This window comes from Astatotilapia calliptera, chromosome 2, assembly GCF_964374335.1.
Source record: "Astatotilapia calliptera chromosome 2, fAstCal68.1, whole genome shotgun sequence".
NCBI classification, from domain to species: Eukaryota; Metazoa; Chordata; class Actinopteri; order Cichliformes; family Cichlidae; genus Astatotilapia; species Astatotilapia calliptera.
This window is the reverse complement of record NC_137423.1, coordinates 33,831,802-33,858,935: the sequence shown is the minus strand read 5'-3', so window position 1 is coordinate 33,858,935 and position 27,134 is coordinate 33,831,802. Positions and strand designations below refer to the sequence as shown.

At 41.0% G+C, this 27,134-nt stretch overlaps 3 protein-coding genes and 1 long non-coding RNA gene across 5 annotated transcripts; 3 read left to right on the top strand and 1 right to left on the bottom strand.

Annotated features, from left to right (window-relative positions):
- The first annotated feature begins 888 nt into the window (after window positions 1-888).
- Window positions 889-6,670, top strand: LOC113007402 (transmembrane protein 179). Its single transcript, XM_026143938.2, has 4 exons — window positions 889-2,230; window positions 3,813-3,950; window positions 4,187-4,265; window positions 6,205-6,670. The coding sequence occupies exons 1-4, from the start codon at window positions 1,908-1,910 to the stop codon at window positions 6,394-6,396; spliced, it is 732 nt and encodes a 243-aa protein (XP_025999723.1). The 5' UTR covers window positions 889-1,907; the 3' UTR covers window positions 6,397-6,670.
- Window positions 6,671-10,003: 3,333 nt separating this feature from the next.
- Window positions 10,004-14,984, top strand: LOC113007394 (heterogeneous nuclear ribonucleoprotein U-like protein 2). Its single transcript, XM_026143910.2, has 10 exons — window positions 10,004-10,624; window positions 11,708-11,784; window positions 11,919-12,161; window positions 12,249-12,361; window positions 12,467-12,733; window positions 13,112-13,234; window positions 13,335-13,436; window positions 13,842-14,010; window positions 14,340-14,566; window positions 14,653-14,984. The coding sequence occupies exons 1-10, from the start codon at window positions 10,155-10,157 to the stop codon at window positions 14,710-14,712; spliced, it is 1,851 nt and encodes a 616-aa protein (XP_025999695.1). The 5' UTR covers window positions 10,004-10,154; the 3' UTR covers window positions 14,713-14,984.
- On the bottom strand, window positions 14,873-19,675 carry nudt22 (nudix (nucleoside diphosphate linked moiety X)-type motif 22). Of its 2 annotated transcripts, none has more exons than XM_080307786.1 (7): window positions 19,582-19,675; window positions 18,224-18,412; window positions 17,567-18,146; window positions 17,367-17,492; window positions 16,786-16,883; window positions 15,706-15,799; window positions 14,873-15,152 (listed from the first exon to the last, which is right to left on the bottom strand). In XM_080307786.1, exons 2-7 carry the CDS (start codon window positions 18,310-18,312, stop codon window positions 14,985-14,987), a joined length of 1,155 nt encoding a protein of 384 aa, XP_080163912.1. In that variant the 5' UTR covers window positions 18,313-18,412; window positions 19,582-19,675; the 3' UTR covers window positions 14,873-14,984. The 2 variants fall into 2 exon arrangements, with proteins under 2 accessions (XP_080163912.1, XP_025999710.1); XM_026143925.2 differs by having other exon boundaries at window positions 19,367-19,597.
- Window positions 19,676-21,197: 1,522 nt separating this feature from the next.
- Window positions 21,198-22,757, top strand: LOC145431749 (uncharacterized). The gene is made up of 2 exons (XR_013912035.1): window positions 21,198-21,399; window positions 22,056-22,757. It is a non-coding gene; the product is annotated as an uncharacterized LOC145431749 (long non-coding RNA).
- Window positions 22,758-27,134: the final 4,377 nt, after the last annotated feature.

Sequence of the window (27,134 nt, the reverse complement as noted above, 5' to 3'; positions counted from 1 at the left end):
GTCCACCTCACACCTTTAAGTCTGTTTGTGATGAAGTCTAAGTGCTGAGAGAAATCCTCTGTTTGGTTTTCTTTTGAAGGCTTTGGGAGTTTGAATTGAAGGATTTTTAAAAGAAGCCAATCCTCTTTTGACACTGGTAAGACTAGAAAACTCACAAGGCTTGTAGTAATTTGGAGATTTCTTTTTTCATTATGTTCACGTAACATCTTAAAAAATCTGCAACGTAAATGACTTTTCTGTTTCAGGTGTGGGCAGTGAATGTCATTAATAAAAGGAGGGACATAGAGTTTCAAGCCCAGATGCTCCTTAAACTGCCAAACCTCCTAAATTTCAGTGAGTCACATCTGACATACAATTGTTGACAGTTCAGCTATAGTCTTTCAATATATATGTTTAAAGGATCATTCTCATAACTTTATTCATAGAACACCCAGCAGGTAGAGCATAGCTTCAAACTGCTCACCGCACAGGATGTGGTGATAGAGGCAGTTCCCCACATCCTGCAGGGCTTCTGGGAGCTTCCTCCTCGCCTCTTCTTAAACATGGCCTAAGCATACTGTATGAGCATACTCTTCACCAGTGTCACAAAGGCCACTTTGGATCGAGTCTCCAAAACTATCACAGCAATGGAAAGCCGGGAGATCAGAGAGAAATATTCACCTGAAATTCTGCTCACTAACGTTGCAAACTTTACACCAGTGATGCTCACTACAATTGCCGATGTAGCAAAAAACCCCACATTTTCTAGATCTTTAAACCCCCTTCTGAAACTCCACCAATGCCTGACATTCTTCCCAATGAAGTTTTAAAGTTTGAATGGTGTCTGTTGGTTCACTTATGTGGAAGTAGTTAGAGTTGAAAGAGGAGTACGTTGAATGAGAATTTGAAGAGTCTCCCCATTGAAATATTTTATAAATTTCCCCTGAATAAAGTTGACAATTTAAAAAAAAGAAGAAGAAGAAGTTATAAATAACAAAAATAGAAGCACACATGTCTAAAAGATGAGAACTCTAATGGTGCTTGAATGTTTTTCTAAGTTGAAGGAGATAACCCGCAAAAAATGAACTGAATAAAAATAGCGTCTCAATACAAGCATTCAAACTAATTATTCAAATTTCTCTGGGTTAGTTCATGTGAGCCAAAAGCTCAGGTCTAAACACAGTTTGTGACAATTTTTTCTACTTTTGGCTATATAATATGATATGGATATGATTGTGTTAGAGGCAGACAGTCAATCATTAAAAAAGTTGGTTTAAAGGGAGGGTGACCTTAAATCAAGGATAGGAGCTATGTCAAACAGTGAGTCATGCAAAGCAGAGTCCAAGAATAGAAACGTGGAGGTGGAAATGATAATAATGTGTGCCTCCTTATTTCTGATAATTTTATTTTGTGTAATTGTTTAAATACCCGTCATGTCTAGTAGATCTTGCGAGAATCCGAATCAGGAGTTAAATGCCAAACATCTTTGCTTGTCCAGGACGAGCTCTATATCTATCTATCTCTATAGCTATTTAGGTTTCTATATGAACAAGTGCGTGTGTAAAATGGCGAAGCGGAATTGACAGGCAGAAAGAATAAAGAAAAAAAAGGTATTTTTTTTAAGATAAGAAAGAACAGCAGCAGCTTTGCATTCAGTGTTTGTGCTGAAATGCAGGCATGATTACAGCGATGCGTTTTCTCTTGCTTGGTTCCTGGATTTTTTTGGCGGAGTGAGCCCTCTGTGTGTCCCCCTCCTCTCTGGCAGTACGTGCGGGTTGTGTAACGGTGGGAGCGACGGCTCGGTCCCCGCCCTGCTCCTTTAAATACCCGTAACGGGGTCAGTACAGCAGACAGACAGTGGGATGTGCTGATATCTGCTTCTTTCAGCGTGGGTACTCTAACCGTGTATCTGGTGTTCGTGCTGCGTCATGGAGCTGGACCGGCGACTACTGCTGGCGCACTGCACGGCTCACGCCCTCTCGGTAGCAGCGGGCTTGCTGGTGGTGGTCCCGATGGCTCTGAACGGTTCCGCTTTCAAAGGCCGCTGCGCCCTCTTTTCCAGTGGATACTGGAGGACGGATGAGCAGGTGGAGCCGACGGGCACGACGGGAGTCGTGGATCACCTGGTGGTGCAACAGTGGGGGCCGCCGGCAGCCTGCCAGTTCGCCACTTTTGTGGGCATTTTCACGGTGCTGTACGGAGCTGCGCAGGGCTGGAGGTGCCTCTTCTATCTGCATGGACAACATGACGAGTGAGTCTCCCTGCAGCACACACCCACCCCTCCATACGTCTCAAAACACAGAGAAGGGCGGGTACAACACTACTGACCTACATTTGGTTATGTTCTGCAGAAAGATAATGCTGCATGGTGCCACAGTAGTCCGGTGGTACTTGGAGATCCTGCAAACGCATTAAAATAGATGAAGGCATACATAAACGGATGCATGCAGAAACGGACGCAGTCATGTGGTGTGGATGATCAGTCAGCGTATCCACCAGCACAGAAGGCTGTCGGCCATGTTAAGGAGAGGAGAAAATGTTCTGAATATATCTGCATCCTTTATTCTAGTGATGTTTTTTGACCCCCCCCCCAAAAAAAGAAGTGTAGTGTAAAGAAACAGGAGAAGAAAGAAACACATTGAGAGCTCTTAAGAATAACGAGTTTACTTAAACAACAACAACAATTTTAGGTCTTTATGAATCAGCTTGCCTACATGTGAAAAAAATTCTCAACGTTTCATTATAGAAATGCTGGTACTGCCTCTCCACACCGGGAGCATCACCTACATTAAGTCAAAGGAAAAAAATAAACAAGGTCTCAGCTGCAACTTTCACACTTTTCATCAGGTGGGCCAAAGTGGACCTTCTGCCGGCCGGTTCTGACCCCGGAGGTGCGGGTTTGACACACCTCTGAGTCATGCTCAGGCCCCTGATGTCAACCAGCTGCTGGGCCTTTCTAAACCAAACCTGTGGGTCACATGACCTACAAAAACAAACTGCAGTTATCACAGTAGTCATAGCAGGGGTGTCAAACATAAGGCCCGTGGGTGGTATTTGGCCAGGCAGAGACTCCAGTATGGCCCTCTGGACAGCTTTGCATAATGTGAAGTTTGGCATAAATTTTGGACATTTAGCTTTGTTTTCATACGTTTTATAGCTTTTCCCAATGATAAAGGCCTAGCCCCTGGGTTACTAGACCAGTGTGAATAAGTAATAAACAATTCAATTTTATTAGATTAAATTTTACAGTGGATCCACAGTAAAGGAAAATGGACAAGGAGCTAACAGAACTACATATTTATTTCTTACGATTTAAGTTCAGAGAGTTTTGCTAACATTGTTCTGTTGCAAAACAGCTGCAAACCACCACAATACCACCGTATTTTACTGTTGGTATGATGTTCCTTTTCTGAAATGCTGTGTTACTTTTACAGCAGATGTAATTTTAAGACTACTGAAAGAGAGTTAAGGTTGTCCTGGTTGACTTACAAGCTTGTTCAGATTGTATGGTTTTTGGCTTATATACTGTATTTCCATGTATGTTTACCGATGTTTCCATAAATAGCTTTATCCATTTCCCAATTTACTTGTACAATGTAAAGCGATGAGGGGTGTTTCAAGACTTTTGTGCAGTACTGTATATACTGTTCGTCTGTATCTGTTGAGGAAATCTGTAGAAATAAAAACATTACTGTGATAACTGAAGCAGCAGAAAGAGGGGATGTAGCTGCAGTTGATATTATAAATTAATCGTGCATTTGCTCCAACGTTGGCCTTAAGCCTCAGCTCTCTGTGTGTCTGATGGCCATCTCTCTCTCTCTGTTTCTGCCCAGCACTCTGTTTTCGTCCTTCCTCACGGTCCTGCTGAGCGTGTGCGTGTTCTTCCTGTCTGGAGGAGCCAGTGTCATCTTGTCACTAGGACTCAGCTCCTGGTGCGACGTTGTGACAGAAAACGACACACAGCCATTCAGGTACATCTAACGCAGACGCCCCTTTGGTGTTGTGGATGGATGCCTGCTCAGTTTGACATCGAGAGGCCTGCACATTTCCAGACTTTTCTTTTGTTGCTCCATGTGTGATTTTAAAAAGAAAATGATTCAGGGTTGACGTTAAAATGTGTGTTTTTAAAGCGTGTGTGTAGCTGTCATCTTGTTTGAGCATATCTTCAGGTCCTTTTCTCATCTATTCTTGTTTGTTTTGAATTCAGCTGTGCAGAGTCCCAGTCTGTGCCGCTTTACCTGGACGTGGACACTTCATCTTTCTTCACAGAGCTCAGTCTGGCGCAGGTAGGAATGCTCAAATACAAGCAAACCCAAAATGTTGCGCACACCAGAACGCAAAAGGGACACCGACTTCCTCCCAGGCCTCTGAAACAAGAGCTTCACAGTTCGGCTGTCTGCTTTTCTGAAAGGCTGAAGGAGGTAGAGCACGATGAAGAAAAAAGAAAATAATTATTTAACAGTTCAGACAGATAACTTAAGTAATATTAAAATGATCACAACAAGCTAATTAGACATCTGAAATTATAGAACAGGGGTGTCAAACATAAGGCCAAGGGGACTGAATCAGCCCGACAAAGAGTCTAATCTGACCCCAATGGCCAAATTAACTGTATTTTCATAAGGTTAAAAAACTTTCCAACTGATGAAGACCTCCCCTGTGGCCATTAATGCTATAACACAGTAATTGATTAATAGATGAACCTTTAAAAATAACAGCATGAGCTCCCATCAGTGTAGCAGCTGCAGTAGTATTTACAGATTTATCCCCGTTTTGTGCTTAAATACAGGATGTTTTGTATGTAAACATTGTTCCTGATCACATCACTGTAGTCACTCATTTCAGGGTTTTTTTCCACCCTTTTGTTTGATTCGGTGTCAGCTGCAGTGATGTTGTGTGAGCTGTTTCTAATGGCAACAGATCTTTTGTCACAGATTTGATATTTTAGGAAAGCAGACGCGTGAAACAGGAAAGCAGGTTTCCTCTGTCAGAAGAAACCACTTTTGTTCGGCATCATGTTCGTCTGAAGCTTGTCTGTTTTGCAGATTTATCCAGGAATTAAAAGCATGCATTTAGGAGTTTCTTTGATGTTGTCAGTGCTTTGTGTTTTTGTTACAAAACATCATTGATCGACACAAGAGCTGATGTCAGCCTCCGTTCTAGCAGCTTCTGCAGCTCCATTCAGTGTCCTGGGCAGGATTGATCTAATCTGTCTTTTGGAAACAATGAAACGAGTGTGCGAGGTTCACTCCCGCAACAAACCGACTCATATTGATGAGACACGGTGACGCTCTCGGCTACGGTCATTTTTCAGTTTTTCCAGTTCTAATCTGTCCCGTCTAAAAACGGCGTCCCCTCATCTCTCCTGCTGTCGTCACAGTGAACTATCGACTCGTCCCTGAAATCAAAAGTCTCACAGGAAGTGGTGTTTGTTAAAGACACAGACTGTATGTTTTTACAAATTGATTTTTGGACTTCCACATTTCTGGAGCTGCATTGTTGATTTTTAGATTTCTCCTGTGAATCTTTGTCCCGGAGTTTTAAATGATCGAAACAATTGGCTGGGTCTTAACTCAGTTTTTCTACTTGTTTGTACATTTCTCTCAGCTCCGGTCCCATAGTTTCACCAATCTACCTCCAAGAATTTGCTGACAGTCGTTATACTGAGATGATAACTGTTGTTTCACTGATGTATTGTTAAAAATGGCATAAAATGAGAGTGGAAGATGGACATGTGAGTGTGTGCTATATACATTAGAGGGTTACCTAGGCAACCAGAGTCTGAAGCATCCACTCACTACAAAGGTTGAATGAATTGCTTCCCCTGTGTGCGCTGCTTTAGCTCAGCCATGTTGGTCATTCGGAGGCAGAAGTGACCATTTGTGGATCACACATAAATATAAAAGTCATCTGCTGCCTTTTGGGCCCATGTTTTTGAACCTTCCATGCTGGTGTTTTGACCTTTGCCATGGTAGTTCTTTTGGAGCCACACGTTCCATTATAAGGATAAAAAAGATGGATTCAGCAACTGAAGCAGCTGCATTTATAACCTGTAAAGATGCAAAGCACAGACACAGATATCTGCTAATTATTACTCAGTAACAGAATAATAAAACACAGGAATTTCACAAACTTCTTGGGTGCTTTCTGCATCGTTATCCTTCACCATGTGTCTGTTCAGTGTTTTTTCGATACGTGACTGTAAGCATCTCTCTTCATTCTCAGGCGTCGCTGTGGCTTGTGACGGCTCTGTGGCTGGTTCACTCCATCCTGGCTTTCCTGCGGCTCTACCACTCTCACAGCCAGCACATCAGCGGGCCCTGTCTGCACCGGGAGAAGGAGATGCTGCTGGGAAACAGTCCATCAGACAGCGGCTCTCCCTCGCCTCCTCCTGTGACACCCATCCTCTTAGTCTAACCCAGAGTGTGTGAGGTACTGACAGAAGAAGCCTCCAGTATTCACATTTAAAACTCAGTTTGTTCATGTCTCGATCGATGATGTCAACTCCGCGGTACATGAGCCTGACCAAGGAATCCATCAGGTGTAATATTAATCAACCAACAAAAGAACGCAGTACAGAAATTCCAAAGATACCATAGAAAGAGTTCAGGCTTAAATTAGATATGTCTGTAATGCATGTTACCTTTTTAAAAACATTGGCTGATCTGTGTTGTCCTTAAATATTAATTATCAAGTAATTTATCTTATTTAATGGCTTAATGTTATTTAACAGCTTAGTATCATCACTAATATCGGTGAAATCATGCCTACTGCATTTTAAAGGTTTTTCCACAATCTTTAAAACCTCTTTTAACCACTTGGATTTTTTTTATTTTATTATACGACAAACAAATTCACAGGAAAAAGAGGAAATAAGAAATCCTATAATAATTCAATAAATACAAAATCTTTCACATATTTGAAAAGGGTCCTCAGACCTGTTGAAACACCCACTGCAGTGTCAACGTTGGCAGATAAGTCCAAATTAAATTCAGTATTAAAAATAATACAAGTGATTCATAAATTTTAACAGGAACTGCACACAATGTGTTTTTTGTCTGGATTCACTTTAGTGCAGACATATAGAATACAAGTCATAGTTATTTTGAGGTATTTATACTCCATCTTGTTGCCTTGCAAGATAAAAAGAAATGCACAGATGGATGTAACTGACAGTAATGCATTTTAATTTTGGCTAAACAGGCTGTTTTGAGCTTGTGATTTTGCCAGGTTTAAAGGAGAGCTGCTTTTGAGACACTATAAATTCTGACTGTAAGCTCGACATAAGCTTTCTGACCTTAGTCTCACTTCATAGTACAATCCTGAGGTGATGGGATTGAGTACAACTCTATGGATCTGCTCAAACTGTGGCTGTAATGTGAGGGACTTGCTGCCCAATCATGGCTTACAAACCCTAAAATAACACGGAAAATTCTTTTTTTAGGAATTGAAAGTTTTGAAAACACGTGAACTTTATTGATTCACCGATTCATTTATGAGCATTAATATAATTTCAGTAAAAGGGATCTGCACGCTGAATGTCTTGTGATCAAAGGTTTTGATTGGAGATGAAATGTGTTTGCAATGATGTCAGGGACGTTTGTACTGAAGGATTTTATAGATTCAAAATATACCAGTTACTGAAGAATACAGTTGTTGTGTCAAATCCAACATTGAAGACATTTATGGGCAAAAACATTTCCTTAATAAGTGATAAGATAGGAACATGCAGTCTGTAGGTCCACAGAGTTGGTCTGTAGTGGGACTAAACTTATCTGCCTTCAAACAAAAAGGGATTTCACAGCTGAAGCACATTATAACAATAACCAGTGTTGTTGCTTATTTTTGTCTTTTCACCGCATTTTCGTGAGTCACTGTTCATTCACATCATTGATGACACCACAAGCAGCCAGCCTGGTGTTTGTTCCAAGTACATTTACAATGCATGGTTGTTTGCGTTTCTGCAGGAGCTCGACATTTTGCACAGTCGTGTCCTCATCAGGGAGAATTCGTTGTATTGTCCTGAGTGTAATATTCGGATGCTTTCATCGTGAAGCATGTGGCGAGAGCGTGACTGAGCCACCGTGTTCGTGTAACAGGCTCACTGTGTGAGCATGACCTGAATGTTCTGTTGTGTATTGGGAAAATCTCTGCCGGCCTCTCATCTTGTGACGATTTCTGTCATGATGCTGTTTGCGTGGAGGCGGCTGCTCTCGGACCGTCAGTGAAGCAGTCAAATCCTCTCAGACGATCCACGTAGAGTTTAATTAGCAGGAAAACTCTGATTTGTGACTTTTTGAGACAGATTTATGTGGAGCCCAGTGGGGTTGATATGAAGTCGTCGTTGCACTTCTGTCAACCCGAGCAGCTGTAATGACACGCAGACAGCAGAGGTGGAAATCTGAGGTAAAGAGGCGGCTTTGTGATGTATTAAATGTTTTTGTATGCTGAACATTGTCCTGCTTTTTACCTCTGAAAACCGTTTGTGCTCATTCACACTTGCGTTTTTGCATTGTTGTTGTTTACAAATAAAAAAGAGTCATTATAAGAGAACCTTGCTCATTTTTGTTATTTACAAAAGCACCATCACCCTGATCACACGTCTTCTGTTTGCTTTAGTCACTTTGATATTATTGTGGTTACAATGTTAATTACAGTGTTGAGTGCCAGATTGGATATCTATTAAATATTTTCTACATCATTTATTTAACTGTAAGTGTGTTGGGCTGCAGTGACCACAGCTTACATCCCATGCACAATAAGAGAGAATGCAGTCTAGCAGTACAACAATCAGCCACTGCCAGACACTTTATTACGTACACCGATTCAACTGCTCTTTAACACAGATATCCAGTCAGCTAATCATATGATCACGATTGCCTGCTGAAGTTTAAACTGAGCATCACAATGGGAAAGAAATTTGATTTAAGTGACTTTGAACATAGTGTGGTTGAATGATGTGACGGTCACACAACCATCTCTATAAGTTACAGAGAATGTCTATGAAATATTCATGAAAGAATGTTTTTCTTGTTGTCTTTAGACATACCAATAAATGTGTGGAAAAAAAAATACTATTGTCCTTGCATGTTTTCCTGACCTGCAGATATCTGAGAAAATCATTCCCACCACAGTTGTATTTCTCATGGACAACAAGAACAATGCCTAAGTCCTTTGGTATACCTTTTTTCCATATTAAAAACAAATACAGGATAAAAACAGGGCTCATGCTGCAACACATAGTTTGCTTTAGGGTGTCAATAGGAACACAAAGGTAATACATTCACTTCTGAATATATTACCTTATACTTATTTGTGTTACTGCTCAAGTTTATATAATGTAGTAACCACTATTAATAGAGTTAAAATTACACTGAACATCTGCTTGTGACAAATAGCCAGAGTTATATTTTTTGTATTTTGCAATTAGACTTTATTTTTATTTAGTTTTTTCAGAGAGGATTTTCTTGTTTCAGTTTATTTTTTAGTGTTTACAAATATTCAATTCTAGCATCGTTTTTATTAGTTTAGGTCTTTAGTTATTTTTGTATGGAGGGCATATGTTAGAGGTGATCAATGCATCATGCACCGGTTTGTTTGTTTGTTTGTTTGTTTTTTGCTTTTTTACCAAACTAACAAACTAAGGATATTTCCTTTAGTTATCTCCAAAAGTTAATTCTGTTCATCCGGATGAACAGAGTCAACTTGATTCAACAAGATTTACTTGCCTGGATGACTGAGAATGCATCAAGACGTTTCCTTTAGTTAGTTTTGTTGTGTGAATTGTGTTCACACAACACAATTCACAACAAACTACCACTGAAAATAAAAAAAACTATTTAAAATATTTTTAAATGAACTAATTGAAGCTAAATTGACCCGAAAACAACTATACGACTAAAAATAATACTTTTCAAAAATCCTGGTACGGTAGTTATGTTGATGTAGTAACATTTTCTTTCGCTAGATGGCAGTAAACAAAACGTATCTGTCTTAAATGAGAAAGAGGAAGAAGTAACGAGCCAATCAAATTCCAAGGCACCATATTGAACAGTTGTTTTGACTCCAGCCTGTTCTTCTTTTACAGTTTTTACTTTGTATTTGGCTTTTTTAAAACTTAAATAATTCGCATTTACAATTAAAAGACAAATAAACGTAATACTCGCGCGGGAACAATGAAGCTGGCGGACATTAAAAAGTTAAAAGTGGCCGAGCTGCGGTCCAGACTTAAAGAGCTGGGGCTGGACAGTAGAGGGCTGAAGGCTGAGCTGGTGGAGCGGCTGTGGTCCGCAGCAGAGGGGGAGCCGAGCGGGGGAGACGGTGAAGAAGAAACGCTGAAGCTACATGACAGCTCACCTATACTTTTAGTACAGACAGAGCCAGCAGACGTCCGCCCTCCATCCTCAGAGATTGGTGCTACTGCGCGACATGAAGTAGACCGCGGCTACACAGACATGGCCACACAGACTGTGGCTGAGCCCAGTCCAGCTGCACCACAGCCCGACTCGGAGGCTGCTGCTGCTGCGGGTGTCACTGCCTGCCCTGCGGAGGGAGGAGAACAGGGGCATGCGGAGGGTCCAGTAGAGGAGGACATGGGCAGAGGAAGGTCGTTCTACGAGTTCAAAGAGGAGATACGATACAAGAGGTAGAGTATGGTGAAGAAACCCGCCCCACAGAGGGCATCGGGTTCAGTGAAAATCCCTCACATCTGTCCACAGCATACTGTAATTACCGTGTGGAGCTCTCGTTGTGAAGTTTCATATGTGTAGGTTCTCTTGGTCTTGAGAACTTGATAAAATTTGTAAAGATTTTTAAACTCTCACCCAAGACACTTCTTTAGTACCACATCCACTGATGGAAAATCCCAGTCAAACGAAGCGTGGGCCAAGTCCAGAATCACAGAGACTTTATTAATCCCACAGGGAACTTGAGTTCTCATAGCGGCACACATACAGCAAACGTCAAGCACTCATATAAAATGAAGAGTAGAAACAGAGATATTAATTGATAACTATTAAAATAAATATAGAGATACAGGTATAAATATAAACATAAATATGCATATAGACATAAAAGTACACAAATATGTGTGCAATATATGTCATTGCGTACAAAAGTGCCAGAGTGCAGTGAGGTGTGATTAATCCTGTTCTGCATGTGTGGGCCTGACCCAATTGGATGAATTAAAGAGTTTGAAAGCAGCAGGAAGGAAGGACCTGTAACGTTCCCTCAGACAGGAGCGTGAAGGAATCTGTTGCTCTCAGTGAGCTAATCAGGTCATGTTAAAATAGGTTTTCTCAGTTTAAGAGAGAAGAAGGATTTAAAGCTCTTCCAATATTGTGGTCCTGGTTACTGCACCACTGTTTAGGAATATGTTTTAAATCCTTACTTTGAATGATTTTTTTTATGTGTATACATGTGTGGATGGAGCAGTTTTTTTTTCTTAAGGCCAGATTAGCATTTTATTTTTACTGTATTTATGTGTATTTATACTTTAATATTTCCTATTTTATTATTGTTATTTTATTCTGTGCAATGAACGATGAGTGAACGCATGTAAGAATGTATGTATGCTCGTCTGCTAAAACATAAGCTCTGATCCAGTTTCACTGCAGAATGCATAGCACAGCGGCATAAAAGGAATCTTTATCTTTGTGTTTTATTTAGATTTAGATTTAATGAAGTTCTTAAATCATTAAATGTGACATGTCTCTTTTTTTTCAACCAGAGCCAAATCACCACAGCCCCCTGCGGAGAGGAGTGAGGCAGAGGAACAAGATGAAGATAAAGTCAGACTAGATAAATGTGTGAAAACACACCCACACAAATTTTAATCAGCGCTTGAGTTTTCTTATGAGTTACTTGTTTTAATTTTGTCTGGACTAACCCCCAAGGGTGTATTTGATTTGACTCCCTGAGTCTCCTTGTCGATTACTCAGATGGCTCTCACCTGCACTTCGAGGTGAGTCCTGATGGATCCTCTGGCCAGCCGCGGTTCTGGGCTCAATTCCCCCTGCTGTGGTCAGGCTGCAGGCTCACCCATGGGGTGCAGCAGGGCAGGGTGGGCTTTGAGGTGAGGCTGGAGAGGAAACTGTTGACTGCACAGCCAGATGACCATGAAGTCAGGGAGCCATATGGACTGAGAGTTGGCTGGTCAGTGGCCGTCTCCTCTCTGCTGCTGGGTAAGAATGACGTTTTTTTATATTTATTGTCTGTAGATGTGATTTACTTGTTAAAAAGCTTCTGAATCCTTCTTGGTTTCACGTCAGGTGAGGATGAACTCTCTTTTTGTTATGATGGACGTGGTAAAAAAGTGTCAGATAGAAAGGAAGAGAACTTTGGAGAGCCTTTTTCGGAGGGGGATATCATCGGCTGTTATGCTGTGAGTTATGTTTTCAGTCAGCTTTACTAGCGCTCGAGTGACTTTTCTCTCATTTAAACCATTTTTTTGTGTTTGTGTGTCATGTTCACACCTGCACACACCCAGTCTTTCTCCTCAGATGGCGCTGTCGAGCTCTCTTTCCATAAAAACGGTCGTTTTGTAGGAGTGGCCTTTTCCACGGACACCTCGGTGCTACGGGGTCGTGCTCTGTTCCCTCATGTCCTCTGTAAGAGCTGTTCGTTCAAATTGCTCCTGGACCCTGCAGCTCAACCCTGGTACCCCGGCCCTCCGGGGTTCACACCGTTGGCCACTCTTCCTCCTGGGCAAAGGGTGTGCTCCACATCAGCTCCAACCTCCAGAGCACAGTGCGAAGTGAGAGTCAAATTTAGATTTGTATTCCCAATCTTTCTACTACTAAAGGCTCCTCCTAAAGTTGAAATTGTAGTGTGAAGATGAATTGTAATGTTTTCTAAGAATTTCCTCTGAAAGTTTGAACTAAACAAAGTTCAGATGATCTTGCACACGGAGCATTTTAGCCATAGAAAATGCTCCTAAGGTGGAAAATTGTTGGGAGTGGAGGATGTAAGCAGGGGGGAAAATGGCAGAACGACAACGTTTAGTGTTACAGCAGTGATCACCTGAGTCATTAGGATCATCCTATGGGAGCCATGAATGTTTGTGCAAAATTTAATTTTCTGACAGTTGACATGTCAATTTTGTTATGTCTTATCTTCCTCTCTGCTCCACCAGGTGGTGCTGATGGTGGGTCTTCCTGCCTCTGGGAAGAGCGTCTGGGCGAGGAATTACATGAAGCAGCATCCAGAGAAACAGCACAGACTGCTGGGAACGGAGGAGCTGCTCGCTTGTATGATTGTCAGTCAGATCTCCGCTCTTCACTCCTGTGATTCACATTCAGAGGTTATGGTTTGCACCTGATGTAAAATGTTTGACCCGTGTGTATGTGTGTGTATAGAGTGGTGGGCAGAGGGACAGCAGGCTCCAGCAGGCCTCTCACGGTCTTACTGAAATAATCAAGATGGCTGCCCAAACTCCTGGAAACTACATCCTAGACCAGGTAATGCTTCACGGTCAAAAAAAAAAAAGACTTATGAGATGTCCCCTTGTGAAACTCACTGAAGGATAGTAGTTGCTATCAGGTGGTAGAACAAAAGCCGTTATTGGAGAATCAGCCTCTGCAAGCAAAGTGTCAGGAGACCAAAGTGAACTGGTTCATTTAGGCTCATGTGATAGAGGTTTGGATGAGCAGCAGAAGATTTTCTGGTTTCAAATCGGGCCTCGGCAGTCTGGAGTTTGGGATTATTTCTTGGTCCTATTAATAATTAAATATTTACTTTAAAGCAGTTATATGTGGAATAAAATCTAAACTGTAACCACCACAGTTATGAGCAAAGAGCTTCGACAAAACATTTCACTATGCTGTAGTCTTAGTAGTTATTTCACTTCATCTTTCTGTTTCCAGTGCAACATCCTCTTCTCTGCACTCCGTCACAAGCTGCGGCTGTTCACAGGCTTCAGGCGTCGGGTGGTGGTGGTGTTTCCCTCAGGTGACGAGTGGAAAAGGCGACTGTCGCAGCACCAGATGAGAGACGGTGAACACATCCCAGAGACCGCCCTGCTCAAATTACAAGGTTTACCTACATTTGTAATATTATGTTCCATTACAGGTCTATATTAGGGGATCAGAAACAAAACATGAATTTGTTTCATATGTTCCATTTGGTCTCTACAGTAATCCCTGTAAATTTACACTGAGGAATGGGTTCAGATTCTTCTTGGTTAAATCCGTGAATCCTTCAGAAAGAAAGGTTCTTCCTCTCATTACTCGGTTTATTGATATCATTTAAGGTCTCAGATGTGCTGGGAGCCACAGAGTTTATAAAAGATCTTTACAGCTCGTGCTGCTGACAGTTAAAATAAACAGCAGTCATTCCTGTAATACTTTCCTCTCTCTGTCCAGTGAGCTGCAGTCTTCCAGAGCAGCAGGATGACCTCCTGGAGGAGTTGCAGTATGTCGAGCTGCCGCAGGAAAAGGCACTAAAGCTCCTGCAGGAGTATAAAGATGAGGCCCGCAGACTGCTACCCCCCGTCCCCAAACATGAGAAGACACGGCGACTTTACAGGAAAAGACCCCACCCTCACGGTCCTCCATCCTCTCACAGGACATGGAGTCAGCCGCCAAGATACGTGAGTGCCAACCTGGCTCATTTCTCTCTAAAAGCACAGCTGCATTTGCTAGATGTTAAATTAATTTTGTGTCATTCACATTTCAGTGGAGCGTGCCTTATCAGGATCAGGGGTATTACTACAGCGCGTACCAGAACTACTCATGAGCGAACCTGGAGCAAGAGGACTCGAATAATGCTGCTGCATTACCAGTGATTACATAACACCAACACTGCTGAGGTTTTATTATATGGAACTGCACACTCCCTGCTCAAACATAATCAGTGTCATATTTTATCTTTTATGAAAAGACATGGACACTTTAGGTTTTTATTCAAAATATTTTAATACATTTTTACTTGTTCTTGCTGTACAGTGTATAAATGAATTACACAGTACTGAATTATCAGTAACTTGTAAATAAAACCCCAAACTTTAATCAGTCTGTTTCTTTGTGCACATGTGGTGGTGTCAACTTGGCATCGCCTCGTCCGCGTTGGTCTGGAACTACGTCAGGTTTAACAGTCTGATAAAGCAGCACGGCTCCTTTAGCTGACGGACAAAGCTCCGACCACAGAGGGCTGCTTCTGTCCAGCTGCAAAACTTCCTACAGTGTGCAAAATACAACTGTGTGAGAAAGTGTTTGCCCCCTTCCTAATTTCCTGTTTTGTTTTGGAGTTTTGTTGCATTTAAATGCTCCAGATAATCAAATAAATTTAAATATTAGACAAAAAGGTAAGTAAACCTACATGGCTCTGTGTGAAAATAGTGATTGCCCCCATATCTGTTCTATCATAAATTAACTGGTATATCACAACTTTGGAAAGCTGAGTTCAATTTGTCTAGCCACACCCGGTTCTGATGTAATCACCTTAACGAGAAACATCTTTATTTAGAAACTGCATTTACTTGTGCCGTCTTTGTCTAACATTTAAATTTGTTTGATGATCTGAAACATTTAAGTGTGACAAACATACAAAAAAATAGGAAATCAGCAAACACTTTTTCACACTACTGTATATAAAAAGGCAGAATTGCCTTATATGCTTGTAATCTCTCCATAAAGTGATGATTGTACTTTGTTCCCTACTGCAGACGCAAGTACAAGAATCTCGTTTTGGTGTTGGTCTGCAGGTATTTGTATGTCTGTAACATCTCACCGTTCTGCTGACAAAGACGACCTCTGTGGACTCGCTGGCCTCCACTCCTCCTTTCCAGTACAACTTTCTCACTTCATCAGAATTTAAGGAGCAACTGAAAGCACACAGATTAAAATTTATATCTTTATAGAGCCATTCAAACCACATTTATTATTTCACGATGCTTGATTTAGGATTGTGTGCAGCTTTATGCTGCCCTTCCTAACCTCAGCTGGGCAAATCTGGTTAGATAATTGAGACCTAATCTAATAGTAACTTTAACTTTGGACTTCATTTTGTATGACACCTTTTTATAGGCTTGCCATCATGTGATGTCATCTTTTATGGTCTCTCAGTTGTCTTCATTATTACTTCTGTTCCTTTACTTTTAGTCTTTCACTGGTGTGCATTTTTATTGTTTCTATTTTAACTCTCTATTAACTTTACTCATCTCAAGCCCAAATATCTAACTTTTATATGGGGCAGTAAAACTGTTTTTTCTTCTTAATACTGAACTTGTTTAACTCCAAGAGAATTATTTGTAATAGGAGTGAGATTCCAGTTACAAATGGATTTCAAGAATGAAAAGAAAAGTTTAAAGAAGGTTTAGATTCCCTAAACATACATATAACACATCATGTAGTCTTACAGCCTAAATATATATTTGTTTAAGCCTCATTGCAGTTATTTGCAGTCAGTGCTCCTGAATGTGCTTTTAATTCAGTCAGCTCAGGAAATTGCAGTTTTTTTCTACTCCTAGGTCTGTATGATGTCAAAGAGAGAGGGTAGCCCTAATATAGTCATCTCACTCTGGCTGTGACCAGAAGCCTCACCCACTCATGTTCTGTTTACCAGAGGCAGCCAATCAGAAAAAGGTTGCAGGGGATTATTTTGAACTGTGACTCATACAAAGCTACTTCAATAGTCCACATGGAAAACTACGCAGTCTTTAGTAGTGGAGATGTGGTCATCGTGATGATTTTATCTTTATAAATTTTTTGCCATACTTTCATTTTCTGAGCAACTTTCACTGACACACCTACTTCAAGAAATCTGTGCTGCAGGTTTCACAGTATGGATTAAAACTGAAGCGACGACTACCTGACGTAAAACTCGGCACTCGGTCTTCCAGCGCTGGTGTGATTCAGAGCGACGCCCATCAGGACGGGCGGTCCTAGGGAGCTCAGAGGAATATTCACCTGGGACAGAACAGTAAAATTAATAATATTAATATTTTAGACCTTTCATTACTTAGACAAAACAGCTGGTGCAAAGTTTTATTAAAGAAAAGTGACTGTGTGAATACTGCTTTAGGCATAAAATCCTTGTTTTACACTGTGATGTCGTGAGGTCCCATGTGTAGGATCTGACCTAACAATTTTCCACTTCATAAAAAAACTTGGTAAATTTTCTGATGTGTGGATCAAATATTAGGGCTGAGTCAAACTGTGGTGCCAAGTTTCTGGAAGCTGGTTTCACTTTGTGGGGCCTATGACATGCATGATTGAACAAGAATTCTGATTTTGAGGTATTTCACTGAAGGAAATCTGCTGACACCATTTAGACTCTTTAAAAAGAGTTGCTAGCAGGCTTCTGGCGGTAAGTATACGTGCATAAACGTGAAACACGACATTACAATTCTGAATAAAAAGAATACAAACAGAAAAGGAATGACTTTTCACCTCATCTCTGATCTCGGCGCACACAGAGGAGAAAAGCTCTGAGACGATGGTCTCTGGCTTCCTCTCCATCATGGCTATGCCGATCTGCTCCTCACACACCCTCTGTCCTAGACGCTCACACACAGCCTGAGGACAACAGGGTTGATATGAGCAACACATCAAGCATTTTGGTGAGACTGAATCCTCTTTATTCATATCACCTTTGGCTCTGGGTGGCCTCCGGGGATATCCAGGAGCCCTCCCGCCTCTGCCACCTTTTGGCTCCTCCTGATCATGACCACCTGACCATTGCTGGTGCACAGTATGGCACCGACACCTAGAGGCTGAGCCAGCAGCGTCAGAGGATCTCCGAACTCGGCCTCACCACGCTGTCGCAGCTTGGCCACCCCACACGACCAGTTTGTCCCCAGGTAGTCCTTGTAGCACGTGAGGCCTAACCTCAGAGTGAGGAGGGGTGCAGGGTGTGGAGGAAGTTTGTCTGCAATGCCATTAAACTCTCTGTAGTCATGATTAGAGGCACCCTCAGCATTTTCTGTCTGACTTATACACCTGTTATGTATTTCACCCAAATCCCTCTGTCCTTGATTGTTTTGGTCCTCTGTGTGGTGGAAAATGGTGCCATGGGACAACGGAGTGGAAGGTGGATTTTGTGGATCTGCTAAGCAGAAAGAATGTAGCCTGAATTTTGCCCCGTTGAAAAGCCACGGCTCCTTGGACACCCGCTTCGTCCACACCTCATCTATGTGACGCTCCAGAGCCAGATCTGTCTGCCTGTTAAACCTGAGAGAGGAGGAATTGATTTTACATGACGTGTGATGAAAAGTATTTAAAGGATGTACTGCACTGTATGTTTGCACCTTTCTGAAAGCTCCACTTGTACTTGAGACTCGAGCAGCCCATGCCAGTGTGCACAGTGCAGCAGCACAGACACCTCAGGGTCCATCATTTCCCACTGCGGCTCTTCACTGGAAGCATCAGTTACTTGATCCAAGTTGTGTTCTTTGAGAAGACTTGGAGTGGGATGGTTTAAGATGTTAAGATGGTTGCTGGAAGTGATAGGAATGAGCAGGATTAGAAATGAGTCTATCAGAGGGACAGTTCAGGTTGAGCACTTTGAAGACAAAATCAGAGAGGCAAGGCTGAGATCTTTTGGACATGTTGGACAAAGGATGCTGAAGATGGATCTGCCTTGAAGTAAGGAAAAAAGAAAGACCATGGAGAAGAGTAATAGAGTGAAGGAGGACATGCAGAGGGTTGGTGTGATAGAAGAGCGTGTTGGAGATAGGGTGAGATAATCATCTGTGGTGACCCATAAAGGGAACAGCCAAAAGAAGAAGAAAATGTGAGCTGTTTCAGCTGAAGCTTTAAACCTTAAGGCCCATGAAGGCATCAAATCAAGTGAGGTGATCAACTCTGTGCAGGTTAATAAGTCCACTCCTGTTATACAAAGACACACATCAAGTGCACCCACATATAAGAGATTAGAGCAGGCAAATAAATCTGACCATGGATAAGGTTAATGGAAGCACAACATGAAATTATTAAAAAAAGATTTCTAGATATATTAGAAATTTGTTACTATCATGGCAGTAACTACCTTTAAAATGCATGATTTTTTTAAATAGACACACAATAATTGACCAAAATAACTGATTTAACTAATTAAACTAAGCAGCCCTAATGTTTGCATAAATGCAGGTCCAGGTGAGCTGTAAGTATACTGCAGTCATCCTCTAATTCAATAAAGTATTCTGATTCAGGGGGATATAATGACAATTTCAACAGGGCCCGTGGGATCATGACAGCATTGGGTGCAGTGGCATAACCAAAAACGGGAGGACAACTTCTTTAAGGCGTCAACAGTTTGTTCAATGCAGATTTGTCAGCGAGGTTGAAAAGGAGAACAGACACATTTAAAAACGTGACCGCTCAGCGTCAATTTACTCACATAAAAGCTCCTGATTTGTTACTGCTAATGAAGTTATTCTTTATTTACTTACCAGTAGCTCCCAATTTTTTCCACCATTGGACTAAAAACAGTCAAAAACTTTCAATGAACCGGAGAGCTGGAAAGGAATTAAATAGGAAGTGCGACTTCCTGATAAAATAAACGTCTAACATAACAACTCCTGTGTTCTCGTTTACTCTAAGATAATATTGTCTGGTTGATTTTCTATGAAACCAAATAAGGACAAACGTTTTGTGGCTTGTTTACCTGTCGTTTCCGAGGTAGGCGAAGAAGAAGCCAAACCAGCGAAAGGTGGTTTCTTCCTCTTTTCCCACGAACGGCAAAAATTTGCTTCTTATCACCACCTAGCGGCAAAGAGTGTAAATAATAATAATGTTATATTGTCAGTAAGATATTACTGACAGATGTGGAAAAAAATATAAATTTTGTGCATATTTCTACAATGTAAATTATATTTATGAATTATAGTTATAAGACAAACTTATTTTAATATTAATTATAATCCAATTCAATCCAACTTTATTTATAAAGCACTTTAAAATAGCCAGCACAGGACCAAAGTGCTGTACAGTAAATAAATAAATAATGTAGTGCTGTCCAAAAGTCCTCAGCACCCTCTCAATATTTTTCAAATATTGACATTCAAGGAAATGAGTGGAGGCTCCAAACGTTTGCACAGCGCTGTGTGTATTTAATTTAGTTTTCTTTTCTTTTTAAGCTGACTTTTAATTCTTTTCTGGAGTGACTTTTTATTGTTTGAAAATGCATAGTTTTAATTGTATCTATTTTTATTTTATACTATTATAATATGAATGTCATTACAACATGAACATGATTTTAATCACGTTGTCAAAAGAAAAGAAAAGAAAAGAAAAGAAAAGAAAAGAAAAGAAAAGAAAAGAAAAGAAAAGAAAAGAAAAGAAAAGAAAAGATAGACTGCAGGTCATAACTTCTTACCTGAAGATCAGTTCACCTGACACTCGGCGGCCGTCTCGGGTCTCTCCTCCTCCTGCCTCCCCTTTCCCTCACCCACCTGTTCACTATGGAAGCTCCGCCATAGCTCACAGAAGAGCCAGAGAATTTTGTTTCTTATGGTGTGAAAGTCTTTCAGGTGCCTTCTGTGACAGTGAAACTCCAAGTTAACTGTTATGTGCCTTTTAATGAAGAGTGGCTTCCATCTGGACACTCTACTGTAGTGAAGTAGATTCTGGGGTAGGATTTTACGTGATGTCCACGAATGCAGCACTACCACCCACACCTTCCCAGCTGATAATTAGCGGCCTTATAAGAAACAGCTGCGCTTCACTACCACACGGAGGCATTTGGTAGTCTTTTACCATCTAAGGGGGCTGAGAGCATTAGGCAGCGAAGCACTGCAGATCTCCTCAGGAAAGCTACTCATTCTAGTATTGCCCTTTAGAGAGTGGATTGCGCCATGCTGCTGCTGTCTTGTCTTATGCTGTTTGTTTGTTTGTTATGTGATGCTTTTTATAAAGAACAGTAACTTGGGGTGTAGTTGTTTTATGTAGATCTCTTTTACGGTGGCCCCTAGAGACAAAGCACGTACAAACTCCAAAACACATGCAAATTCCAAAACACTTGCAAAATCCAAAACACGTACAAATTCCAAAACACTTGCAAAATCCAAAACACATGCAAATTCCAAAACACGTACAAATTCCAAAACACTTGCAAAATCCAAAACACATGCAAATTCCAAAACACAACGGAAGTGCTCCAGGACGCTAGGGGCAGTGTTGAGCTTTTGTTACCTAGTAACTACACAAGCCAGGAAGTACCAATGACCGGATTTGGGGTTTGCAGCCTTAAAGGCCGCATTTTAAGGCCGATTACATCACAGCGACAAGAGAAGGCTTTCCCAATTCAAAGGCTGCTCGAAATGCGGCCCTCAAATGCGTCCATAATTTCCCTGAATTTTAAGGATGGGTCGGTGTAGCCTTCATGGCCCAACATATCCCAGACTTCATAGTGCGGTGGTGGTGTGGATAATTTTGCCGAAAAAAAACGGTGGAAGCGGAGCGGAGGAAGTGTAAACTTTCAGAAGTAAGTACTGAATATTATGTCACTTATTTATGCGCAAATATTTTTTTAATGAAGAACATTAAACCATTATTGTTGGCCACATGTCGGGAAAGTTATGTGACATTAGTCATGTCTGTACTTTCAGAATTAACTTGGTTTTAAAGCCTTTACTTTAAAAAAATATATGTAGTCGACCTTAATCTTACAGAGATTGTGATGATTTTGTGGATAATTAAAGTCAGTCATATATCCACAAACACAACAAGCTGAAAGTCAGTGATGCTGCTCGGTTTGCAGTCCTGAATATCACAGCACAAGCAGGATTCACTGCACTGTTAATGTTAGCTGTGTTATATTGCTGCCTCTGTTCGGTGGTGTCGAGCCAAACGGACTTTAACGTGTGTTTGAACGAGCTGACGGTTCACTCGTTAAGCTGAAAGAAAGATGCTTTAATCACAGGAGTCACACATGTGTGTCCACTGTACCATCTGGGAACTCCTCTTGTTTCGTAATAACACAAACACTAAATCCTCCTTCTTTTGTGCTGTTTTGTAGCAGTGTATACACCTGAGACTGTCACCTGTCTGTCCTGCACTCTCTCTGTTTCTTTCTCTCTGATTGTGTAATAAAAATATGAACATGTGTTTATAAGTCACACTTGTGTTTGAATCCTGCAGCTTATCACACATTTGATTTCCATGTGTGACGACTGCAAGTGTCCAGAGTGAGGACAGACTGAGGGACCCACTGCTGCACATCATCTGTGAGGCTTTGCACCCCTGATGATCCACCAGGACAAACTCAACAGTGTGTGAGGAAGAGGAGGAGGAAGAGCCAGCAGCAGCTGACAGATGGAGAGAATAGACAGACTGTTCCCTGTTTGTGAAGGACTGCTAGAAAAGTTTAAAATAACTAATTGTCTGTCCTGAATCAGTCTTATTAGGTAATGTTCAAATAATTTTATCATCCCAGTGTTTTCAGTGTGGGAGAAAGTACTCAGGGCCTTCAAGTTACACACTATGAAAGGCAGCAACAAGTGTAATATTCAGAAACCTAAAGTATGTATCAGCAGCAGAATGGAGCTAAAAACAAATGTTTGTTTCAGTTCTATGAAGCTTTGAGTATTTTGGATCAGTAGCACTGCTGTGTTTGTTGCATCATATTGCTGTAATTGTTTATATGCTTTATATATTCTGAGCTAAGTTGATCTATAGTGTTACATCATATTCTGTAAGGATGTTATGTGTTTGTTTACTTTCTGCCCAGTTTGACCCATTTAGCAGAAGCCAGCCTGTTTAAGGCTCTGATATCTATTCTGTATGACTTAAAGCAGTTATGACATGGTCTGATTTTCTCACCCAATAAAGGAATATTTCATATATCAGTCTACTCTTCATTTTATCAGAAACAGTTATCACAGCTTGTACATTTTCTTTTTATAAATATATGTAAGCAATGAGCCAAATTTAGTAATGCCAGCATGAAGGAACAACATTTGTCTCTTATATATGATACACCTATATATGCACTGTCAAAGATACTTGTCTTTGAGTGAAGATTTAAGGTGATAAGACATATAAATAACTGCAACTTGAATCTGTACTGAAGCTCAGTATTTGACACAGAGTTCATGTTCACTGCTGTAATAGCTAATAATGATTAATATAATAACTAGAATATTGGCCATATTATATTTACATTACCAAAGTGATATGACTTTAGTCTCATGAACAACATCAGCTAATTCTTATTTACTAATTAATCTTGAAATGACTGTTCAGTACAGAAATGAAGCCCAAAAATCATGTTTTACTGTCCTGTGGTCTCAGCCTCAGATACTTATCAAATCACACAAAGCTCATGTAGAAACAAACAAACAAATGAACAAAATATGTTCTCCCTCATTTCTGTCAAACCAAGTTGTATGACACGTTTCCAGCGGTTAGTATCACGGTTGCTAGGCAACCTGGGAAGCGCGACGGAGACTAGACCGTCCCATACAGACAAACTTGCCGTTTATTTTGCAAATCGAGCTCAACACTGCCCCTAGCGTCCTGGAGCACTTCCGTTGTGTTTTGGAATTTGCATGTGTTTTTGAGTTTGCAAGTGTTTTGGAATTTGTACGTGTTTTGGAATTTGTACGTGTTTTGGAATTTGTACGTGTTTTGGATTTTGCAAGTGTTTTGGAGTTTGTACGTGTTTTGAGTTTGCAAGTGTTTTGGAATTTGTACGTGTTTTGGAATTTGTACGTGTTTTGGATTTTGCAAGTGTTTTGGAATTTGTACATGTTTTGGAATTGTACGTGTTTTGGAATTTGTACGTGTTTTGGATTTTGCAAGTGTTTTGGAATTTGTACGTGTTTTGGAATTTGTACGTGTTTTGGATTTTGCAAGTGTTTTGGAGTTTGTACGTGTTTTGAGTTTGCAAGTGTTTTGGAATTTGTACGTGTTTTGGAATTTGTACGTGTTTTGGATTTTGCAAGTGTTTTGGAATTTGTACGTGTTTTGGAATTTGCATGTGTTTTTTAGTTTGCAAGTGTTTTGGGTTTTGCAAGTGTTTTGGAGTTTGTACGTGTTTTGGGTTTTGCAAGTGTTTTGGATTTTGCAAGTGTTTTGGAGTTTGTACGTGTTTTGGAGTTTGCGTGTGTTCTTTAGTTTGCAAGTGTTTTGGAGTTTGCATGTGTTTTGGAATTTGCATGTGTTTTGGAGTTTGTACGTGCTTTGTCTCTAGGGGCCACCGTACTCTTTTACTAATTTGTTTAACGTTTTATGCTTTGTTTTATTGCTTTAGTGGAGGTGCGGCCGCTTGTTGAGGGGCTAGGCACGTGAGGTGGGCATAGGTAGATTGCACCATTTAGACTTCAGTGTGAGTGACAGTGAGGTCTGCAGTGGAGTTACACGGGTGAGTAACTGGTAGCATCCTTGGGCACTCCTCCCTGTAGGTTGCCTCCTCAAGTGGCCGGTCTCCACTATTTTGTTTAGTATTGTTTTGTTTGTTTGTTTTTTAATCAATCTGTGATTGTTTTAGAGCATCGTGGGAGGGAGTCTGGTCATTTTAATCATCAGTTGTTAATAAAGTGTTTTTAATTAACTATCCTGCCGTCTCAACCCTGCTACCTTAGGTACCTTTCTGATTTTACAATTCTATGCTTTTAGTAGTTCTTCTTAATAAATTTTGATTTGTAAAATTCATCTGTCTCCTCTCTACTGTTAATAACGAGTCTGTGGGCTTTGGTAGCCAGTGTAACACTTACATTGGATAGAGGAATCTTTCCTGGGGTGTAACTTCCTCCCCCAGGTGACGTTGTCAACATCTTAGTTGCCGTCCCCGGTTATCCCTCATTCGCGCCACCACACTACCATACAGGCCTAATTGGCAGAGAGCTGCAGAAGTCATTGTCCTTCTTAAAGGTTCTCCATACTCCACACAGCAATGCTGGAGCTTTGTCAGAGTGACCATTGGGTTATTGGTCACCTCCATGACAGATGAAGCTCTTCAGCATCCACACTGTTTATGTGTTAAAAGAGAAATGGTTTCATTGTAACTAAAACCAATTCTCTACTCCTAACTGGCACATGAGAGTACATGGTCCAGCAATAAATTCTCCAGCTTTTGTGAAGTTGTTGGGCAAATGGTGACCTTATGGTATGAAATTGTGGGTCTTTCTGTGTGGAGTTTGCATGTTCTCCTGTGATTGCGTGGAAACTCTAAATTGTGCCACTGGTTGTCTGTGTGTTAGCCCTGCGCCAGTCCAGGGTACACCCTGGTGACAGCTGATTTGATTTTATTGTTTATTTATTTGTACAAAGTTTTTTTTTTTCCTTTTCTGTGGCTTTTCTTTCTATTTGTTTTTATGTATTTAATCTTCTGTACAGCACATTGTAGATTTTTTTTTTTTTTTAATTTCAGTATCATGTTTTTGTAGATATATTTTTATTTTTTTTAAATTTTCAGTACTGTACAGCACTTTGGTCCATTGTGGTTGTTTTGTGATTCAGAGGCTGCCTTTAATGGCCGATTACATCACAGCCAGGCGACAAAGGCTGCTCCAAATGTGACCCACAAATGCCTCCTCCTTTTACCTGGATTTGAAGGATGGTTCGGGTGTGTCCTTCATGGCCCACCCTATCCCAGGATTCGTAGCAGTGAATAATTTTTTGATTTAAGCTTGTTCTGCAGCTACAAGAGAATAGGCACCTTGCAGTTGACGAAATCCTCTGTATGCCAGAGTTTTCTAGAGTCAAATGTGAGGCCACCTGACCGAACAGCTAAAGCTTCTCCTAAATTAGGCCATGCAACAGGATAATGACCCCAAGCACAGCAGCAAATCTACAGCATGGAAGTCCAGACCTCAACCTGACTGAAATGCTGTGTATAAAGGAATGCTTGCAAATGTCAATGAATTGAAGTTATTGCTGCTGACTGAAGGTTCTGTAAACTACTCAATCATAGAATGATACGATATTGAACTAAAACAAATGCCTGAACCCTAAATTATGGATATCCTATTGTGGTGATCTAAAACGTAACACTAAATGTGATTAAAACACTAAAACTCTGGACTCCGGGGCTGAACGACCGCGAGGATCACCAGCCCGAGGAAAACACAAAATACACATGACTCCGTGAGAAAGACAATTCATTCTTGAATGAAGACGTGGATCAGACACATTTAAAATGTAGCCAATTGTGTTTATTATTCAATTATTAAGGAAATAGAAAAGGTGGGGGAATAGAAAAGGAGGGGAGGGGTGGGGGGTAAAGAAGAGGGTAAAGGAAAGGGATAGAAAGGAGGAAAGAGATAGAGGTGAGAGAACCCCAACAATGCCCTCTGAGCAAGCACTGGATGTGACAGTGGATAGGAAAAACTCCCTTTAAAGGAAGAAACCTATGACAGAACCAGGCTCTAGAGGGGGCAGTCAACTGTCGGGACTGGTTGGGGGGTGAGGGTGAAAGAGAGAGAGGGGGGGGAGTTACAGGGAAATAGGGGAGGGAGAGGTGTCAGGAGAGGTGAAAATTACGATGCAACGGTGGAGGAGGAAGACGGGGTGACATCAGTAGAAGAAAAAGTGGAAAAAGTAGAAAAAGCAGGAGTGCTCTTCCTCCAGAAGAAGCGGAAGCGTTTTTTCTTCTTTTCCATGATCTTTTCCACCAGCACTTTCTTCTCTAGGACGAGGGTTCTTAACTCATCAATTGTTTGTGTATTTTCCTTCTCAAGTTTCCTGCATGTTGTCTCCACTTCTTCTAATTTGGCTTGTTTTTCTTCCAGCCTTTCTTTCAGTTCTTTACATTTGGCCTCCTGCATAAGCTTTGCCTCGTGCATCTCTGTATAACTCTGTTGTAATTTGTTGTGTGTGTCTTGTAGCTGCTGACTTCTCTCGAGTTCTTGAAGTGTACACTGCAGGTCTGTGTTAGTTTTCTCTAGTTGCTGCTTTAACATCTGCACCTCAGTGTTTTTGCACTTCAAGTTGTTGGAAAGTTTCTCCAGTTCTGTGTTTTTTCTCAGCATGTCACTGAGCTTACTCTGCATCTCTGAGCATTGTCTTTGCACTTTTTTCTTTTCCCCCTCCAGCTCAGTTGTTTTGGAGTTCAGTTTGTTATAACGGTCTTGCAGCTGTTGGTTTTTCCTCTCAAAGTCCTGGAGAATTTGTTTTTCTTCTTTCTGCTTTCTTTTCCGTTGTTCTTTGTCTTGAAGCAGCTCTTGATATTTGTGCAGCGTTTCATCAAGCTTTACCTGCTGCGCTCTGTATTTTTCC